Below are 16,653 nucleotides of genomic sequence, written 5' to 3'. Positions count from 1 at the left end.
TCCCGAGTGCTGGGATTAAAGGCGTGCGCCACCATACCTGGCACAAGTGAGTTTCTATTCCTTCCTACGGGTAAACACAGTGGCACTGGCGAGGTGAAGAGACAGCTAGAGAAAAACAAAAGTCTTGTCTACTACTTGTCATGATTCCAACACTTCTCCGAGGCTATGCTTTGAAACCCATCTTCTAAGGATATCCTTCCAACCCCTTAACCAATCACAATTTGGTGGTGGATGCAGGGGAGGGGATGTTGAGTCATCTTAAAGGACAGAGGTTTAGACACATTTCACTGTTGAAGTGATCCAAACCCGTGCAGGCCATGTCGTCATCAAAATCCCACTTGCTGCTCCTGCTGGGCAGAGAGTATTGCTGCTGAGGATGAGAGCCGTAGGTGAGCAGAAAGGGGTCCTGCTGAGGTGAGTGGTAGGTGAGGGAAGGCACGTAGCCGTTGAAATCCATTGGCACTTTCTCTTCATAAGGCTCACCTCCTGGATTGGACCACAGCGGGTGGCAGCCAGTTTGGGCAGCAGGGGCCTCCAGTGGGATCTGTTGAGGAAAGGGCTCCAAAGAGGTCTGAGAGGGAAAGAAGTCGCAGGGCCAGCTGGTCACGGGCAGAGGATAGCCGGGGTAGCAGGGCTCATCGTTCGGATTTCTCCCCAAGGGGGCAGCATTTTTATTCCAGGCTTGTAGGTCGTCATAATCCGTGTAGACCTCAGGGACAGGAGGCTGAAACTGGTCTTCAGTGCTGTAGAGCCTGCCGCTGGAGAATTTGAATTTCTCATAGAGCTGAGTGGAGTCCAAGGTGGAAGTTGGATCTTCCAGCTCAGTGGTTCCCCCCAAATCATAACTCTTAGGGAAGGATAGGCAATCATTCAGGGAGTTTTGCTGGGGGGCGTTAGCTATTAAAGGTGTGCTGTAACTGCTGGGCAGTTGGACGCCTTCCTGGAATGACCAAGTTAAAGGTAAACTTCCCTGACTCGGTATTTCACCTGGAAGAACCTGGAAAGGGAAATGAACAGTCGCGTTAATAAGTTAAGCAAAGCCTCATGGCTACCCCCGGCACCCCCGAGTTATTCTGCAAGTATCCCTCGATAAGATTGCCTTCATTCCTTGCATACTTCCACCGTAGGCACAGCCTCTCCACAGCTGCTGGGAACCTTCGAGGAGACACTGACTCCTATTCCAGTTTACAACTTTCTATCCTGTGGAAGGCCAGATGTACTGCATGGATGTTTAGTATGCATCATGCTCAGACACACACACACACACACACACACACACACGCACGCACGCACGCACGCACGCACGCACAAAACAAACAAAACAAACAAACAAAACCCCTGCAGGTTCAAAGATTCATACTAGTCCTGGTACAATTCTCAGGGTTCTCCCTCACCCCTGCTTCCACCTCTTCCTTTTTCTTCTCCCCCACCTGGACTAGTCCAGTTCTTAGTGCGAGAGACCATGGCACCGTTGGATGTATTTGTTTTTCTCCTTTAGAGACTTTTCTCTGAGCTCATGGAAACTACACAGCATAGAACATAAACTGGTCATCATCAATTTCTTTATATAGATGGAGTAACCATATTATCCCTGAGGAGAACTATGTTATCCCATAGGAGAAGAAGCTGCTAGCTAGCTCTTTATATAAGCTCTCCCCTCATAAGAAGATAGTCTGAGCTGGGCAATGGTAGCATATGCCTTTAATCCCAGCACTCAGGAGGCAGAGCCGGGCAGATCTCTGTGAGTTCAAGGCCAGCCTAGGCTACCAAGTGAGTTCTAGGAAAGGTGCAAAGCTACACAGAGAAACCCTGTCTCCTGTCTAGAAAAACCAAAAAAAAAAAAAAAAAAAAAAAAAAAGAAGAAGAAGAAGAAGGAGGAGGTCTGAGGGAAGGAGAAAAAGATCCTGTTCAAGTAAAGTGGCTGAGATGAATGATGAGGACCAGCCATGGGGATTTGGGAGCTCAGGTCCTTTGTAACAGATTAAATCACAACTCCTTCTAGATAAGGTATACTTAGAGCTTTCCAAGCAGGAATTAGCACTACATCAAAGAGACAAACCTGAAATGTTATGAGGCCCTCAGAGTGGTGTGCTTCTTGACAGTCTCCACACTTCCCTCTACCACTGGAGTGGCCATCATTCTCAGGAATTTATTTTATTTTATTTTATTTTATTTTATTTTTTTTATTTTAACAGAGTCTCACTATGTAGCCCAGGCTGGACTCAAACTCTGGATCCTGACTGCTGGTAAATGTCAGTGTCCTAAGAGCTGGGATCACACTAGAGATCACCCAGCTAACTTAACAACTATCTGATTGTTTAGATCAACAGTTCTCAACCTGTGGGCCACAACACCTTGGGGGATTGCATATCAGATATCCTGCATGTCAGATATTTGCATTATGATTCATAACAGTAGAAAAATTAGAGTTATGAAATAGCAACAAAAATAATTTTATGGTTGGGGGCTCGCCACAACATGAAGAACCATATTAAAGGGTCACAGCATTAGGAAGGTTGAGAACCACTGATTTGGATGAAATTAGTCAGACACATTCAGGGTGGTATGGCCGTAGACCATCAGAATATTTAGGCAGGCTAAGAAAACAATGTGTTCTAGGGATGTTTGGAAACTTGAAAACAGAAACTCCAAAAGCATAAAGCTAGTAACATTTTGTGAAGACTATTCTGATTAATTCTGAGTTTATTGTAACTAAGATGCAGAGTTGCCAAATATGAGTTAAATACTGATTCAAGCTCTTTTTAAAAAACCCGCATTAAGGATGATACATCTATTATCATATTGAATATTTGCAAGCCTGTTTCCAATATGGTTAAAAAAATTAAGAGTGAAATCTCAGATTCAGTTTGCTCAGTGGATGCCATGCTTGCTTATAGACAGGCCGGACAGAAGAATGTTTGCTTTCAGTGGTCAGTAAAGGACGGAGACCATCCACCAGGCCCACTGCAGGGGTGAGGCCTGGATGCAGGGGTGAGCCGGCCTGGGGCAGCTGACCTTTGTTTCTGGGCTCCCCTTCATCCGCAGGGAGCCAGAGGCGGAGGCCATGTGCACTTTCTTCATTGCCCTCCTCGCCTCCGCTTCCAGCTTGGTTTCTGGCTTGGGATGGTCATGTTCTCCTTTCGACTAAAAAGAGGCAAAGTAGTAAAAACGAAACAAAAAATGAGTAACTGGATCGCACTTCACAGGCATAGCTTTCGTTCTCTGTCCTGTCCTCTCCTGGGACCTGGTGTTAGCAAGGCCTGCGGCAACAGAACCCTTCCCAAGCTCACGGTGCTCACGCCTGCCTCCTGTCCTATGAGGTCGCTTCCTTTTCTGGAGTCTGTCTCCCGTCATGTATGCAGCCATGCTCGTCTTCTCTCACTTATCTTTGGCATAGTGGTTACATACATACCATTATTATCACTCCATTTGACAGAATAAGAAACTAATGAGGCTGGGCGGTTTAATCCCAGCACTCGGGAGGCAGAGGCAGGTGGATCTCTGTGAGTTCGAGGCCAGCCTGGGCTACAGAGTGAGTTCCAGGACAGCTCCAAAGCTACACAGAGAAACCCTGTCTCGAACCCCCTCCCCGACCCCCACCCCAGAAAAAAAGGGGAAAAAAAGAAACTAATGAGGCCTAGAGAAGGGATGTCACCTGGATAACCTCTCTCAATTAGCGGCCCGGGGTTCCCACAGCCAAGCAGGGAGCCCAGGATGAAACATTCGGCACTTGAGTGAGCTGGCGTTAAGGGGCTGGTAGCTGGCCAAATGCTCCAGAGTGAGGCCATGTCTTTGGGAGAGCTGGTGTGTCAATCCTCCAAGGACAGTCTGACACCAGAGCCCTCTCTTCACCTTTTACATCCGGGCCCGACTGGTGTTTCTTAACAAACCTTGCTGGAAGCTGGGGTTTCCCGGAGGAATCAAGGGGTTCCTGCGTGCAGAGCTAGTGCTGAGCCAGCACTGGTACCCAAGCTGGGGTCTGTGGACGGTTACGAGCTGAATGGGGCCTGTTCTATCTAGTCTAGGAGTGCTGGGCTTGGCATCCTCTCTCCCCAGGAATGGAGGGTTTCCAGTGCTCCACCCCGGGTGAAGTGGAGCATGTGGGCTCTCCAGAGGGTGGGCACAGTCTCATGTGCCCCTATACCCACAACCACTGATAAAACTCCTCCATAGAAAACACGATAGATACCTGCCACATGAAAGAGAAACTGAGTTAATAACTCGAACCCTACCTGGAAAAATATGAAGCGGCCGTCGTGCCTCCAGAAGTTGGTGACCGGAAAGCCCCCGTGGCCTCGGCAGGGAATAAGCTTCAGAGGGCCGTTGCAGTTGGGACAGCATTTCCCTACGGAAGAAGCAGTGAGCATAGCTGGCTAGACCACATGGGCTGCTGACTCCTGAGTCTGTGGGGGCCCCCAGCTGGCTTTCGGCTTTGTGTCCACAATAGTGGAGAGGAACCCCCGCCCAGGCTCAGGTGCTTCCCGCCCCTGGATCTCACCCATGACCAGCACTCTGTCTACCAATGGCCAACTGGGCTCCCACATGAATACAATCAACAGCTGCCTGACCAGTGGGATTATTTGACAGACCAAAGCACTCTGCACAACAGAAGTTGCCCCTACTTATTCAAGAATATCAAGTATTCTTTATATAGAAAAGTATTTTATGATTAGTAACTCAGATTTAAGGGGCAAGCCACATGGGAGAGAAAGGACAGTGTCACTAACTTTTCATTAAGTTGTAGGTGACTGAGAGGAAGTTTTGAAAACACGTTACTAGGAAAGAATATGAAATAACGGGGTATGAAGTGGGTTAGGCACAGGAACATTGGAAACATCTACTTAACAACCCAATGAATATGATTTAAAAAAAATGAGTGAACATCTCTACAGGTAATTATGTCATGAATCTTAGTGAACAAAGCTGAGTTTATAAATTTAAAGTTTAGTCTTGCTGCGCCACTCATGAAGAACGTGTTCACTGGGATCTCGCCGGGACTCAGGTGCCAGGCAGCAAGTCTGTGAACTAATTTCTCCTGAACTTTCCATGAGTCAGTCTCTCTCCAAAGCAATGGGGCGTTTGTGGGGGGCACACGGGAGGCCTTGTAGGCAGAGGCGGGGAGGAGGGGAGAGGTGGCTCTCTCTTAGAGAGTTCTCCATCAGAATGCCTTGATTGTCACCTAACTCCAGCGGGAGGGTTGCCTGGGCCCCTGGGACATGTCCACCCTGGCTGGGACATCCAAGTCGACTCCGGCCTCTTTGCTGCCATCCCCAAGCCCCACTCACTCTGCTGCTTCTGCCGGGCTTTGTCACAGATGGCAGGTCTCAGGTAGATCTTGCGGCCCTCCTCGGTGGAGCAGTCCCGGCTACACACCACCACCCCCAGGCACGACTTCTTGAGGATGCGGGAATTGTGGTTGTTGGTGTTGCGCATGGCCCAGCTGCTCAAGTGGCGCTGTGCATTCCTGTCCTCCGAGCTGTAGATGTGTTTCACATACGAGTCCGGCCACTCCCGGAACCAGTCCGTCTTTTTCACATTCTGACAGAAACACAAGGATTCTGTGACAGTTTCACCTGGAAAACCCACCCGTCCGCCTCTGTAGAGTGAATAGATGTAAAAGCTATCCGGGCCACTGGGGCAGAGCAAGACGACTTTGGTAGAGCATGACCCGAATTTAATCCTGTTGGTGGGAGCTGTGAGCACAAACAGGGGTTCTCAACCTTCTAGTGCGGTGACCCTCTAATACAGTTCCTCATGTTGTGGTGACCCCCACCAACCATAAAATGATTTTTGTTGATACTTCATAACTACACTCTCGCTACTGTCTTGAATCATAATGTAAATATCTGCATTTTCTGATGGTCTTAGGTGGCCCCTATGAAAGGGTCATTTGATCCCCAGAGGGGTCAACGTCCCACAGGTTGAGAACCCCTGTTAACACAATCGTGGTAAAGTGTCTGCTGTGTCTATCAAGCACTTGGTCTCTTGCAACAAGATGAGATAGAATTTAGCTCTTCTGAATTCTGCTGTTTCTCCCGCCATTGGTGGTAACAGTAAGGGCCATTTCTCAGCAAGAATTTTTGAGAGTGAAGTAATCTCGCCATGCTCTTTCATGATAACTATGGAAAGCACAGTGAGATAATGTCTCATACCACACTGGTTACCATCCCGGGAATTACAAAGTTACCAGAGATAAGCAATGCAGAGCTCTGGTTCAAAGAGGTCTGGAAACTCACTTTTCCCTCCATGTTCCCTTGGTTTTCTCCACCCCTCAGATATGCAGAGGACTCAGGAGGAGCCTGCCTGCTTACCCTGTGCTGCCCTGCTCCCTGCATGTGGACATCTGAGTGGATTGTATTGTGCAAGGTCAGAGCTGTGGCTCAGTGGGTCTCCAGTTCCAATTCAGCAACAAAAAGAGCTCTAGAGACTGGCTAACACGTGTGGTGGTGGCTATGCATGGACTGTCAAAGCAGTCATGGTAGCAGATTTCATTTAAATTTTGAAGCACAATAAAATCACACTAAAAAAGGGGGGGGCCTTAGAGAATAAGTCACTTTGTTTTCTGTTCTGTTCCTGCATGTGTAAAATAGGGATGACGAGACTCTCCTACTTCAGGAATTCTGGGGATTAAATATTGTACATGTAAGACTTGTCACAGCATCTAGCAAGCTCTGGGCTGTATAAGTAAACGTAGTGACCGGGTGTGACTCATTTCCCAGCCCTACAGTGGTGACTGATGCTGCATGTGGCAGATCCTGCCCAGCTCTTAGAATGAGCATCATCCTGGTTTGACCGTGCCCATCATCATGACACCCAGAGACCTGACACAAAAATAAGAACAGTTTTCCTTTAGAAGGTTCTCAGAGATGGTGGTAGAAGATTCTGAAAAAGCCAGAAAAAGAAATCAAGGTACCAATCCTTTGCTTTCCCAACAAGAATATTCAACACCGAATATTAATTAGCAAAACCAAGGAATGTGTGAAGAGAGACTGAGATAAACATCAGTGCCAGGATGGATGAGTATCCCTACCCCCCAAACCCCACCCCGCCCTCGGGTTAGACTTCCACCTCAGAGGAAGGGGATAAATCAAGCCTGTGTTGCTGGAGGTATCCCTGAGGCCCAGCAGGCAGCTGCAAGAACCTCCCCATTGGAAAACACAGCCAGGGAAGATGCACTATCTGCTTTTTCTTGGGAACTGTGACCTTGATATGGTTCAGTGTCCATGTGAGAAGCCCCCATGGAACCTCAACACCCGCCATCTTCCCTTCCTTTTTCCTGCTGACTGAAATTCTAATCTCTGCTTTCCATCTCAGAAGAGCATAGCAGAATATTTTTCTTTACTTTTTAAAGATTTATTTTATGATTGTGTGTTTGTGTGGGGAGTGGTGTGTGCACGTGAGTGCAGGTACCCATTTTGGGAGCTGAGAACTGAACTCCAGTCCTCTGCAAAGAGCAGTAAGCACTCTTAACCTCTGAGCTACCACTCTAGCACCAAGTATTTTACTTTTGAAATAATTAAAATGCAGATTAAAACACTAAAACATAGATTTACCTTTAATCATTTTAACTATAAAGAATTGGTGGGTTTCATTTGTATTGTTCTTATATGACACACAGGTATCAAGACAAAGAAGACAACGGGGTCAGACACTTAGGGGACAGCAGGGATTTCTATGGGAGTGCCCCACCCACCCACTCCCGCCAAGGTCAGAACTCCAAATCCCATGAGCCAGGAGAAGCGAAATGTATCCATGAGAACCCCTCTGATGTTCTGACCAGAGCAAAGACTTCAAGTGTGTGTGGAGGAAGAAGTGACCCTCAACATCTTTGAAGCTATTCTCAAATGGCACCCCTGATGCCCTAGTTTTCTAGTTCCATTAATAAGGCAGTAGTGTATGAAGTGAGGAACCTGCTAGAAGGAAATGGGAAGGCATGAAGCTCTTCTCTTGGCTGTTGTTTATTCATTCTGTCATTTGCCTGGACTTTCAGTGGAATCTTTAGCAGCTTTTTATATTAAAATTGGAAGGATGGTGGGTCCAGATGCTCCAAATAGCTAAGAACCAAAGGAAGAAGAGGAGGAGGCGTTTCTGAAAGCCCATGCAGTTAGCCACCAGGAGGTGAAGTTTGAAAATCAAGAACACCTCTTCTTAACCTTGTTAGCAATTCCCAGAAAAATGGTCCCTTTCTTTTTAGAACCTTTGTTAATTTAATTCCTAACTTTTCATAAAACACTTTCTTCTTTTTAGATGCTTTGTTTACTTTAATTTCTAACTTTTCATGAGTAACTCTTTGTTTTTGCTCTCGGTTAAGAAGTTTATAATTGAAAGGGAACATCCTTAAGTTTTCCAACATGTCACATTGAACAAATTTATATTTTATCATCTGGGTAGCATCATTAGGAATTTAATTAATATTTCTATGACTTCTTTGCATACTTTTTTACTAATTTAATCCTATAATGTACACAGTACCTTTTAGCTGCATGAGAACACAAGGACACTCCTTATATGGCCTTCATTTTAATTTAATTTAGTCATTTGGAGTTTTAATAGGCTATCAAAAATTACATATTACTTTTATATAAAGCTAATAAAATCAAATTCCTAAATTAGGTATCAAAATACTCACATTATGAGCAAGGGGAGATGGGTTTTGCCTGTAATTCTAGCAGCTGGAAGGCTGAGGCATGAGGATTATTTCCAGGCCAAGGCCAGCCTGGGCTATAGTGAGAGACCATCTCAAAAAATAAGAAGAAAGAAAGAAAAAAAGAAAAAAAAGCCAAAATTTTACACCACATTAATAAATTAAAATTCATTTTCATTCTTAGTACAGTCTACTCGTGTATAAAGCAATTGTCTTCCAGCATAAATAGCTTACTACTTATTAGCCCTTTACATTACTCTCTCCACATAGAACAAGGACATCATCTAGCTCAAGTTAGTTTTAGAATCACGACATATCCAAGGCTGGCCTTATGCTAAGATCATAGGAATAAAATACCATACTCACACCCAGCTTTTCAAACAGACACTTCAAGAGAATCAGGTAAAGGAAAAACTATATGTTACTTACTAAAAAACAAACCAAAAATATGTCAGGTGTGGTGCACACCTTTAATCCCAGCACTCAGGAGGCAGAGGTAGGCAGATCTCTATGAGTTCAAGGCCATCCTGGTCTACATAGCAAATTCCAGGCCAGCCAAGGTTATTTAGTAAAAACCCGATAACAACAGCAGCAAAAGGAAACAAAATATACTGTCATTCTGACCCTACAGATAACTTTTTGAGTGCATCTGCCTCTTCTGGGCCAGCTATAGATGGATGGAGTTCTAAATGTCATCAGGAGTCAACAAATGTCTCTGCATCGGGAATTGCTAGTAATCCTGCCATTTCCCATCTGAGGAAGGAAGTTCCACATTGCTAGGTCACGTTCCTCCCTCTCTCCTGCTAGGTTTCACGCCCCTCTCTTCTCCCTTCTCCCTTCACTTTCCCACTCCTACTACCCCAGCCAAAGGCGTGTGATGGCTGAGAGTCTATCGCCACAGATGCAGGAATGTTCCCAACACCATCACACCAGATCTCTGGGTGGCAGAGCCCCACACCTAATAACGAGGGCTTCGACAATCTCGGGTGTCCAAATAGGTGGAGCTGTCCCAAGAGAGCTTGAGAGACTGGAGGTCAAGCAGGAGGTGGGCAGAGAGGGTGAAATTATGGATGTCTGCATGAGAAACAACATGACCTAGCCATGCAGGACAGTAGTAACTTGATGAAGAATCCAGAATCAGCTTGCCGGTTACCTCTCCAGCACTCAGCACATCTGATTGTTTGTGATTACGTGTGGGTACCTGAATCTGTAGAGAGTTCAGACAGTCATGATTTGGGGCTCATTCTCTGTGGAGAGGAAGAAATTCTGCTGGCTAAAATCTTGATCCAGCCATAAACTAATTGGAGCTATAGCCCCTTCACATGAGGATCCACTATTTTAAAGAATGTTTTCTCTGCAGAGAAACTGAAATGGACTCGAGCCTTGGAACTGGGTGGACAGCACAGCTCAGTGAAGCTCAGTGAGAACATACTTACCCAACATGCATGGAGCCCCGCCTTTGCCCACAGTACTACCAATCCAAATGGAATTAGCTAGGCATCATAATCTCAGCTAGGGCAAAAGCAAGAGGAGCTTAAATTTGTGGCCACCCTGAGCTACATATCGAATTCAAGTCCAGCCTGGGCTACATAGTGAGCTCTAGCCTCAAAACAAACAATCCAAACAACAACAACAACAACAAAACCTCCACCATTAAGACAACCATATTGGAATTGTGTGAGTAAATGTCTTAGTGTTGTTTTGACCATGGGTTTGACCTGACAACTGCCCAGTGCTCAGGAACAAAATGATTGAGGTGGCCAGGATGTCACTGAAACAACCCTTCTTCAGCTTAGGAAAGCCAGCTGCTGTGAGAACAGCAGGTACTCCGTTCCCTGTGAAATGACTACTATTTAGTAGAAAGGACATTGAGTGTCTCCTCAACTTTCAGCCAGAAAGGAAAAAAAAGTTACAATTTTATCTCTCAACTGTCACAGTCTGTGTGACGAGTGTGAGACTCTCTGGGACCATGTAATCCATATTTCAAGTGAAAGTAAGACAAGGCCAACACCAGGCATTTGCTGCTTGGACCAAGATAACTCTACAGTGAGGTTAATTTTGCAGGTGCAAATGTAATTTAAGCGGAACAGAACAGGAAAGTGTAACTGGTGTAGTATACTGTCCTGGAAACAGACTTCCATCCATGATGGTGTAGACAAGCGCCTGTACTTCCAGGCTGATGTAGTGGATGTATTAGGAGAAATGGAAAGCTGAGCATGTGGGCTCACAGCAGGAACCCCACCACTCAGGAGGCAGAAGCCACCAGTTTGAGGCTAGCCTGGCCTATGATGTGAACTCCAGACCAGCTAAGTAAAAGCTATACAGTTCCAACTAGCTGGGAGGCTGAGGCAGGGCTATTTCTATGAGTTCAAGGCCAACCTAAGCTACATAGTGAATTCTAGCCCATTCCAGAGTGAGACCCTGTCTCAAAAACTTAAATAAATAAGGCTGGAGGGACTGTTCAATGGTTAAGAACTCTTGTGGCTCTTCCAGAGGAACTGGGTTCAATTCCCAGTACCTACTTGGCAGCTCACTACTGACTGTAACTCCAGTTGCAGAGAATCCACTGCCCTCTTTTGGCCTCTAAGGGCACCAGGCATGTACTTAGTACACAGACATACTCACAGGCAAAACACTCAGGAAGAAAGAAAGAAAGAAAGAAAGAAAGAAAGAAAGAAAGAAAGGAAGGAAGGAAGGAAGGAAGGAAGGAAGGAAGGAAGGAAGGAAGAAAGAAAGAATTAAATAAATATGAATAAACAAACAAATGAAACTGCCCACCAGGCCCAGGCTGACAATTCTGGAATCCCTGGCTATCAGAATCAATGGGTACAGGAGACCCCTGCGTGCTGATGTGGCATTTTCAGGTGAGGGAAAGGAATTTGAGGAGAGGCAGATAATTCTCAGGGGCCCTACAAGTAGAGAGAGGTACAGCTGGAACTCAAGTCCAGGTCCTCAGTTTCCCATTGGGGACCCTCTGCCTTCAGACTGCTCCAAAACGCACAAGGCCCACTGTTGAAAATGCCCTAAGATCTTTCAGTTTTCACCTTAACTGGATGTAAATACAATTCCAGAATTCGAATAAACCCAGTTCTAAATGCGGCCATGTCTGCTCAGACCATACTAAAGGATGTTTGCACTTTTAATTATTGCCCTGAGTTTTATAAGCCGAAAAGCTTTTCCATAAGCAACCTTTCCCCTGCTCTCTAACTGCAAAGGATCTGTTTCCAGAGCAAGAGTGTGCATGTTCACCGCGGACTTTCCTGTATGGCGGCCTAAGGAGTCAAGAATGCTTTGGAGTTTGGGAATTCATGCTGGAACAAGAGCTTTTGGGCCCCTATGAGTTTCTCTCAGGGAAGCAGTTCTTCTTCTTTTTTACAGAGCTGATGAACGATATTGGTCCTCTGTCCTGGAAAATTGCATGCTTTTTTTTCTTTTCTTTTTAAGACAAGCCTTGGACTTGTGGTGGGTCCCCTGTCTCTGCCTCCCATGTGGTGGGATTACAGGTATGCAATACCACACCTGGAGAAATGCATGTCACTACACAGGGTTGCCCCAAGTTCTTCCACATCCACCGAACTCAGCTCTAGATATTATCCTCAGCTCCCATTCTGGGGATGCTAAAAATAGGGAGAAATATGGGCCATTGAACCAACAGCAATTAAAATTTACTCTGAAGTTCCCCTAAAACAGCTACAGCAATTGCAGTACAAATCATGAGCAACTCCCAACGCAAGTCCTGAGAACGGATGTCTCCCTGCCTTAGTGATGGCGGACTTGCCCCCTTGAATGAATGGGTATATTTTCTGCCTTTCAGCTTTCTCAACAGTCCACCAAAGGAGACCTCAAGGGGAAATGAAGAGAAAACAGATACTCAAAAAGAAGTGTCTGTTAGAGTGGGAACCCAGAAAGGTCAAGAGCCGAGACTGGAATCCCCAGCTCCTCCGCCCTGCCTGTTCCTGGGATCAGACAGACATTGGGTCCGAGTGGACTCCAAACAATGTCCAGTAAAAGTATCTTTAAACACCAGGAAGAGAGGACAAGATAGGAATGATAACCACAGAAACTTGGTCTTAATTAATGCTTTTTATCAAATTAGAGTTCAAAGGTCAGTTGCTAGCTGGGCCTGTGATTCCAGCACTTGGGAGGTAGAGGCAAGAGGACTGTGAGTTCAAGGCAAGTTTGAGCTCCTTTAGGGGATTTAAGGCTAGCTTAGGCTGCTGAGTAAGACCCAGTCTCCTCTCTCTCTCTCTCTCTCTCTCACACACACACACACACACACACACACACACACACACACAGAGCATCTGCCATAGAGGAGGTCAAAGACAGTAAGAAAATCATAGCACTCCTGGGTAGAGTAGAAGTCACCCAGCAAGCCCACTGGTATTTCATCAGCCCCTCAAGCGTAGCTGTATTGCCCAAGGGTACCACTGTTCAGATATTCCAGCTTCAGGGTTAACTGTTAAAAGTACTATGGCAGAGAAGGTGGGATGGAGTCTTATGCATTAGGAGGGAGTCAGTCCACTGGTTAAGTACTGTGAACTGAGTGCTAACCCAAGCGAGCCAGCTTTGACAGGGAGGAAAGCGGTGCTTTCTTTATCTCTGTCCATTCCTGGGGTGTCTGGAAAAATAAAGAGGTGCCCAGATCTTAGGCCTTACATCTCCCCTTGAAACACCTCAGTTGGCTTTACGGCTGGAGCTCTGAAGTAGTTTAGCCGGCTAGGACCTCATGGGCTCCCTTCTAGAACCTGGCAGGTTAATTGTCAGGCTACAGAGCCACACGCTGGGGCAATCCTGCAAGCACATACCTGTGGCAGTTTCATGTCATTAATATCCCAGCTCAGTATCTCTTTGTCTTCAGGATCAAAGTCGTCCAGTTCCATGATAAGATCAGGTCACCACAGGCTTCCCTCGACTCAGCTTCTCAGAGACGTGCTAGAGGGCTCTCACTCTCAAAACTGTCTGTCCACGCCAGCAGCTTGGGGGCTTGTTTTCCAAAGCTAATAATAATAATAATAATAATAATAATAATAATAATAATAATAATAAATGATAGCAACATTGATGATGTATGAGATTAAAAACGGTGGAACCACTTGTGGTGGTTCAAACCCCAGAGGCTGAGGCAGGAAGATTGCCAGGAGCTCAGGGCCAGCCTGAGTTATGGTGTGAGATGAGACTGTCTCAAAAGAGGGGGGTGGTGGCTTCACAGGTAAAGGTGCTTGCCACCAACCGTGAAGGTCTGAACTCCCTGGAACCCACGTGGGCAGAAGGGGAAATCCAACTCCCACGAGCGGTCCTCGGACTTCTGCACAGGTGCGCGCACACACTCATAAATGTTAAAATAAAATAAAAAACAAAGTAAAGCAATGCAAAAAACAAAGAACAAACCAAAACAGAAAACAAAAAAAAAAAACCAAAAAAACCCCAACAACAATAACAACAACAACAAAACCCTCATTTATCCCCTGTCCGCCAGAAATAGCAATTTCACTGGCATTTTTGCAAGTGTCAACTGCCAATGAGAAACAAGCTGCCGAATTCACTGGACTTGCTACAGTAGCTTGTCTGGGGTTTCCAGACACTGGTCACAGCTTTTACTTTTGTGTTTGGGTTTCCTTCCTCATTGCTAGACGCCTTGGTTATGAGAGCCTTTGGCGCCATTATTGCCTGGAGCCAATGGCTTAGACCTATTCCTACATAAATTATGTAAATTTACATAAAGATACACAGTGAACCTAGGATATATCCCCATAGCAATTTAGATTCACGAATATGTTCGGAGATAAAACCCACGTGCTGATCCTCACCTTTCCAAGATCAGCTCCAGCCCTGTGGTAACAGCCCCAAGAAACATGAAGTCCCTTCCCCCACGCAAATGAGGGCATTCAAGACTAAATACTTGAGAGGCTTTCTGTCTCTCTTATTTTTGTTTCTGAGTTGGTGGTGCCGGGGATTGACACCGAGGCCTTATACTGCACCACCGAGTCCCAGCCACGGCTCATTGCCTGAAACTAATACACAAATTTCTATGTTTAGGAAGTAATTATTGAGCTGCTTTAAAAAAAAAAATGGTTGACACCCTAACTGAGACAGCTTAAATGACAAATACGGAAGACATAAGTATTAAGTCACAGTCACAGCCATAACTCCGCTAGCCCAAACTTGGTTATAGCTAATTAGAACAGATATGATCCGCAGCACACAACAGATTTATTAAATAAAAACAAAAAACTGAGGCTAGAAACTTGCTTTTAAATTAAGAAATAAAATTTTCACTCTAAAAGACTATAGGCATTTTTAAGACTTTAAAAAATACTCTTCCTTGACACACGCTTTTACGGAATAAGCATTAATTTTTCATTTCCCTAAAAAAATTAAGAATAAAACACAGAAAAAAAAAAAACCTGCTTTCTCCCTTCAATAAGTAAACTCAATCTTTCCCCAGGATTAAAATTTAAAAAAAAAATCTAAGTTTGTCAAGATTTCCTTTTTTTTTTTTTTTTAAGTGTCTTGACCAAAGCATGTTCAGCTTTCATCATTTTTACAGCCCGTGGACTAGCACAAATGAAGCCGTACAGTGAGCAGCCTGTGGCCATGAGTTACTTACACTTTCCAACCTCAGTGCTCCTGACTTCTTCCTTCAGGCTTCTTCTCCAGCCCTCAGACAAGTGTCAGCGCTGGTTCAGGTCCTGCAGGCTCTGGTCATTTCTGAGTGGACGCTGTTCCCTAATCCAGGTCAGGGTACACTATGCTAATGACTCTGGCAACTGTCCAATCAAAATCAAGATGCTTTCAGCTGGGGACAGGTAGGAGCAGCCTGTCTTTTCTCAGGGTGCCAGCCATGTGATGAATATTCTGTGGTGTGCTTCTGAACTTTCCCCTCCTCTATTTGAAGAGGATGTCTAACTCAAAGAGTTGTTGGGGTGGGGGGGGGGGAAGAGCCCTGTGAAGATGTACAGATTTTCTTTTGTTTTTCTGGTAGTTTTATAGGTCAAGTCCAAGAGAGACCGATTCACAGTAGACGTAGTTTCCCACCGTTTGTCCTGCCTGTGTGAGAGAGAAGGTGGACACAGAGACATGGTGGTGGAGACACCATGGTGACGGCGGAAATTATTGAAATAGCTTTTAGACAGCTAACATCCCTTAACCCAGAAACATTGAACGCTAGCTTACCACCCTAATTCTTTAGTGTACCAAGCCTTCCAATTAATTCAATTCTTCCTCATGATGTCCTTAGCGAGTTCTTTCCTCTAGAGCTATCCTCAGGACACCAGGTCTGCTCAGCTCCTCTTCTGGGTCTGAGTCTGCTGGGCTCTGGAGATACAAAGCAGAACTGAAGATGCCGAGAAGTTCTGTGTAGCTCAGGGTGGTGGTGCAAGGCTATAATTCCAGGACTCAGAAGGCAAATGAAGAGTGTCTCTGAGTTCAAGGCCAGCCTGGGCCAGACAGCAAACCCCTCTATGGAGGGTCTTTTCCTCTCGCAGTGCCTGGCACTCTGCCTGCAGTCTCTTGGGGTTTGTCTGGCGTATTTCATGGGTGCAATAGTAAGGCTTTAGGCATTTGGAGTGCGCTAACTTTTGTTTGCATGGGACTGTCTCATGCACTGGATCCCTAGACAAAACATTCCAGCAGCCTCTCACTCTTGGTGGCGCTCCTAAGCCAGGTGTCAGCCATGTTCTCAACTGTCAAGGAAGGAAAGGGGGAGAGTCATATTGTGCAAGACCTCTCTGCCACGCTCAGCATTGATGGCTCTGCCTAGCTATGGCCTCTGGTTTCTTCTGCCTACTGTGTGGACTTCTTCCACACTTAGAACCATCCTTCCAGAATCTGGTTCAATCAGTGCTCCAGAGTCCAGTCCTCGACTTCTGCCATTTCTGGTCTCCTTATCGAGAAGCCTTATTAACACTCATTGTGTGTTAGGTATCAGACCAAACGTTTATTCCTTACAGCTGCCTCAGTAAATAGATATTATTAAGCTATATTAGTTGAAATTACAAAGGGAATAT

General features: G+C 45.6%; 1 protein-coding gene across 1 annotated transcript; it reads right to left on the bottom strand.

The window, feature by feature from the left end:
* Positions 1–253: 253 nt before the first annotated feature.
* On the bottom strand, positions 254–13,527 carry Gcm1 (glial cells missing transcription factor 1). The gene is made up of 5 exons (XM_036192024.1): positions 13,453–13,527; positions 5,286–5,538; positions 4,233–4,345; positions 3,016–3,144; positions 254–997 (listed from the first exon to the last, which is right to left on the bottom strand). Exons 1-5 carry the CDS (start codon positions 13,525–13,527, stop codon positions 254–256), a joined length of 1,314 nt encoding a protein of 437 aa, XP_036047917.1.
* Positions 13,528–16,653: the final 3,126 nt, after the last annotated feature.

This window comes from Onychomys torridus, chromosome 7 (genome assembly GCF_903995425.1).
Source record: "Onychomys torridus chromosome 7, mOncTor1.1, whole genome shotgun sequence".
NCBI lineage: Eukaryota > Metazoa > Chordata > Mammalia > Rodentia > Cricetidae > Onychomys > Onychomys torridus.
The sequence above is the reverse complement of the archived record's forward strand: the minus strand, read 5'-3'. Positions and strand labels throughout refer to the sequence as shown.

Coding starts and splice junctions, on each gene's coding strand:
- Gcm1 (XM_036192024.1), bottom strand. CDS start 13,527: ATGGAACTGGACGACTTTGATCCTGAAGACAAAGAGATACTGAGCTGG. Junction 5,539..13,452: donor ATGACATGAAACTGCCACAG/GTATGTGCTTGC, acceptor TGTTTCTGTCAG/AATGTGAAAAAGACGGACTG. Junction 3,145..4,232: donor GCCGCTTCATATTTTTCCAG/GTAGGGTTCGAG, acceptor GCCTCTTTTTAG/TCGAAAGGAGAACATGACCA.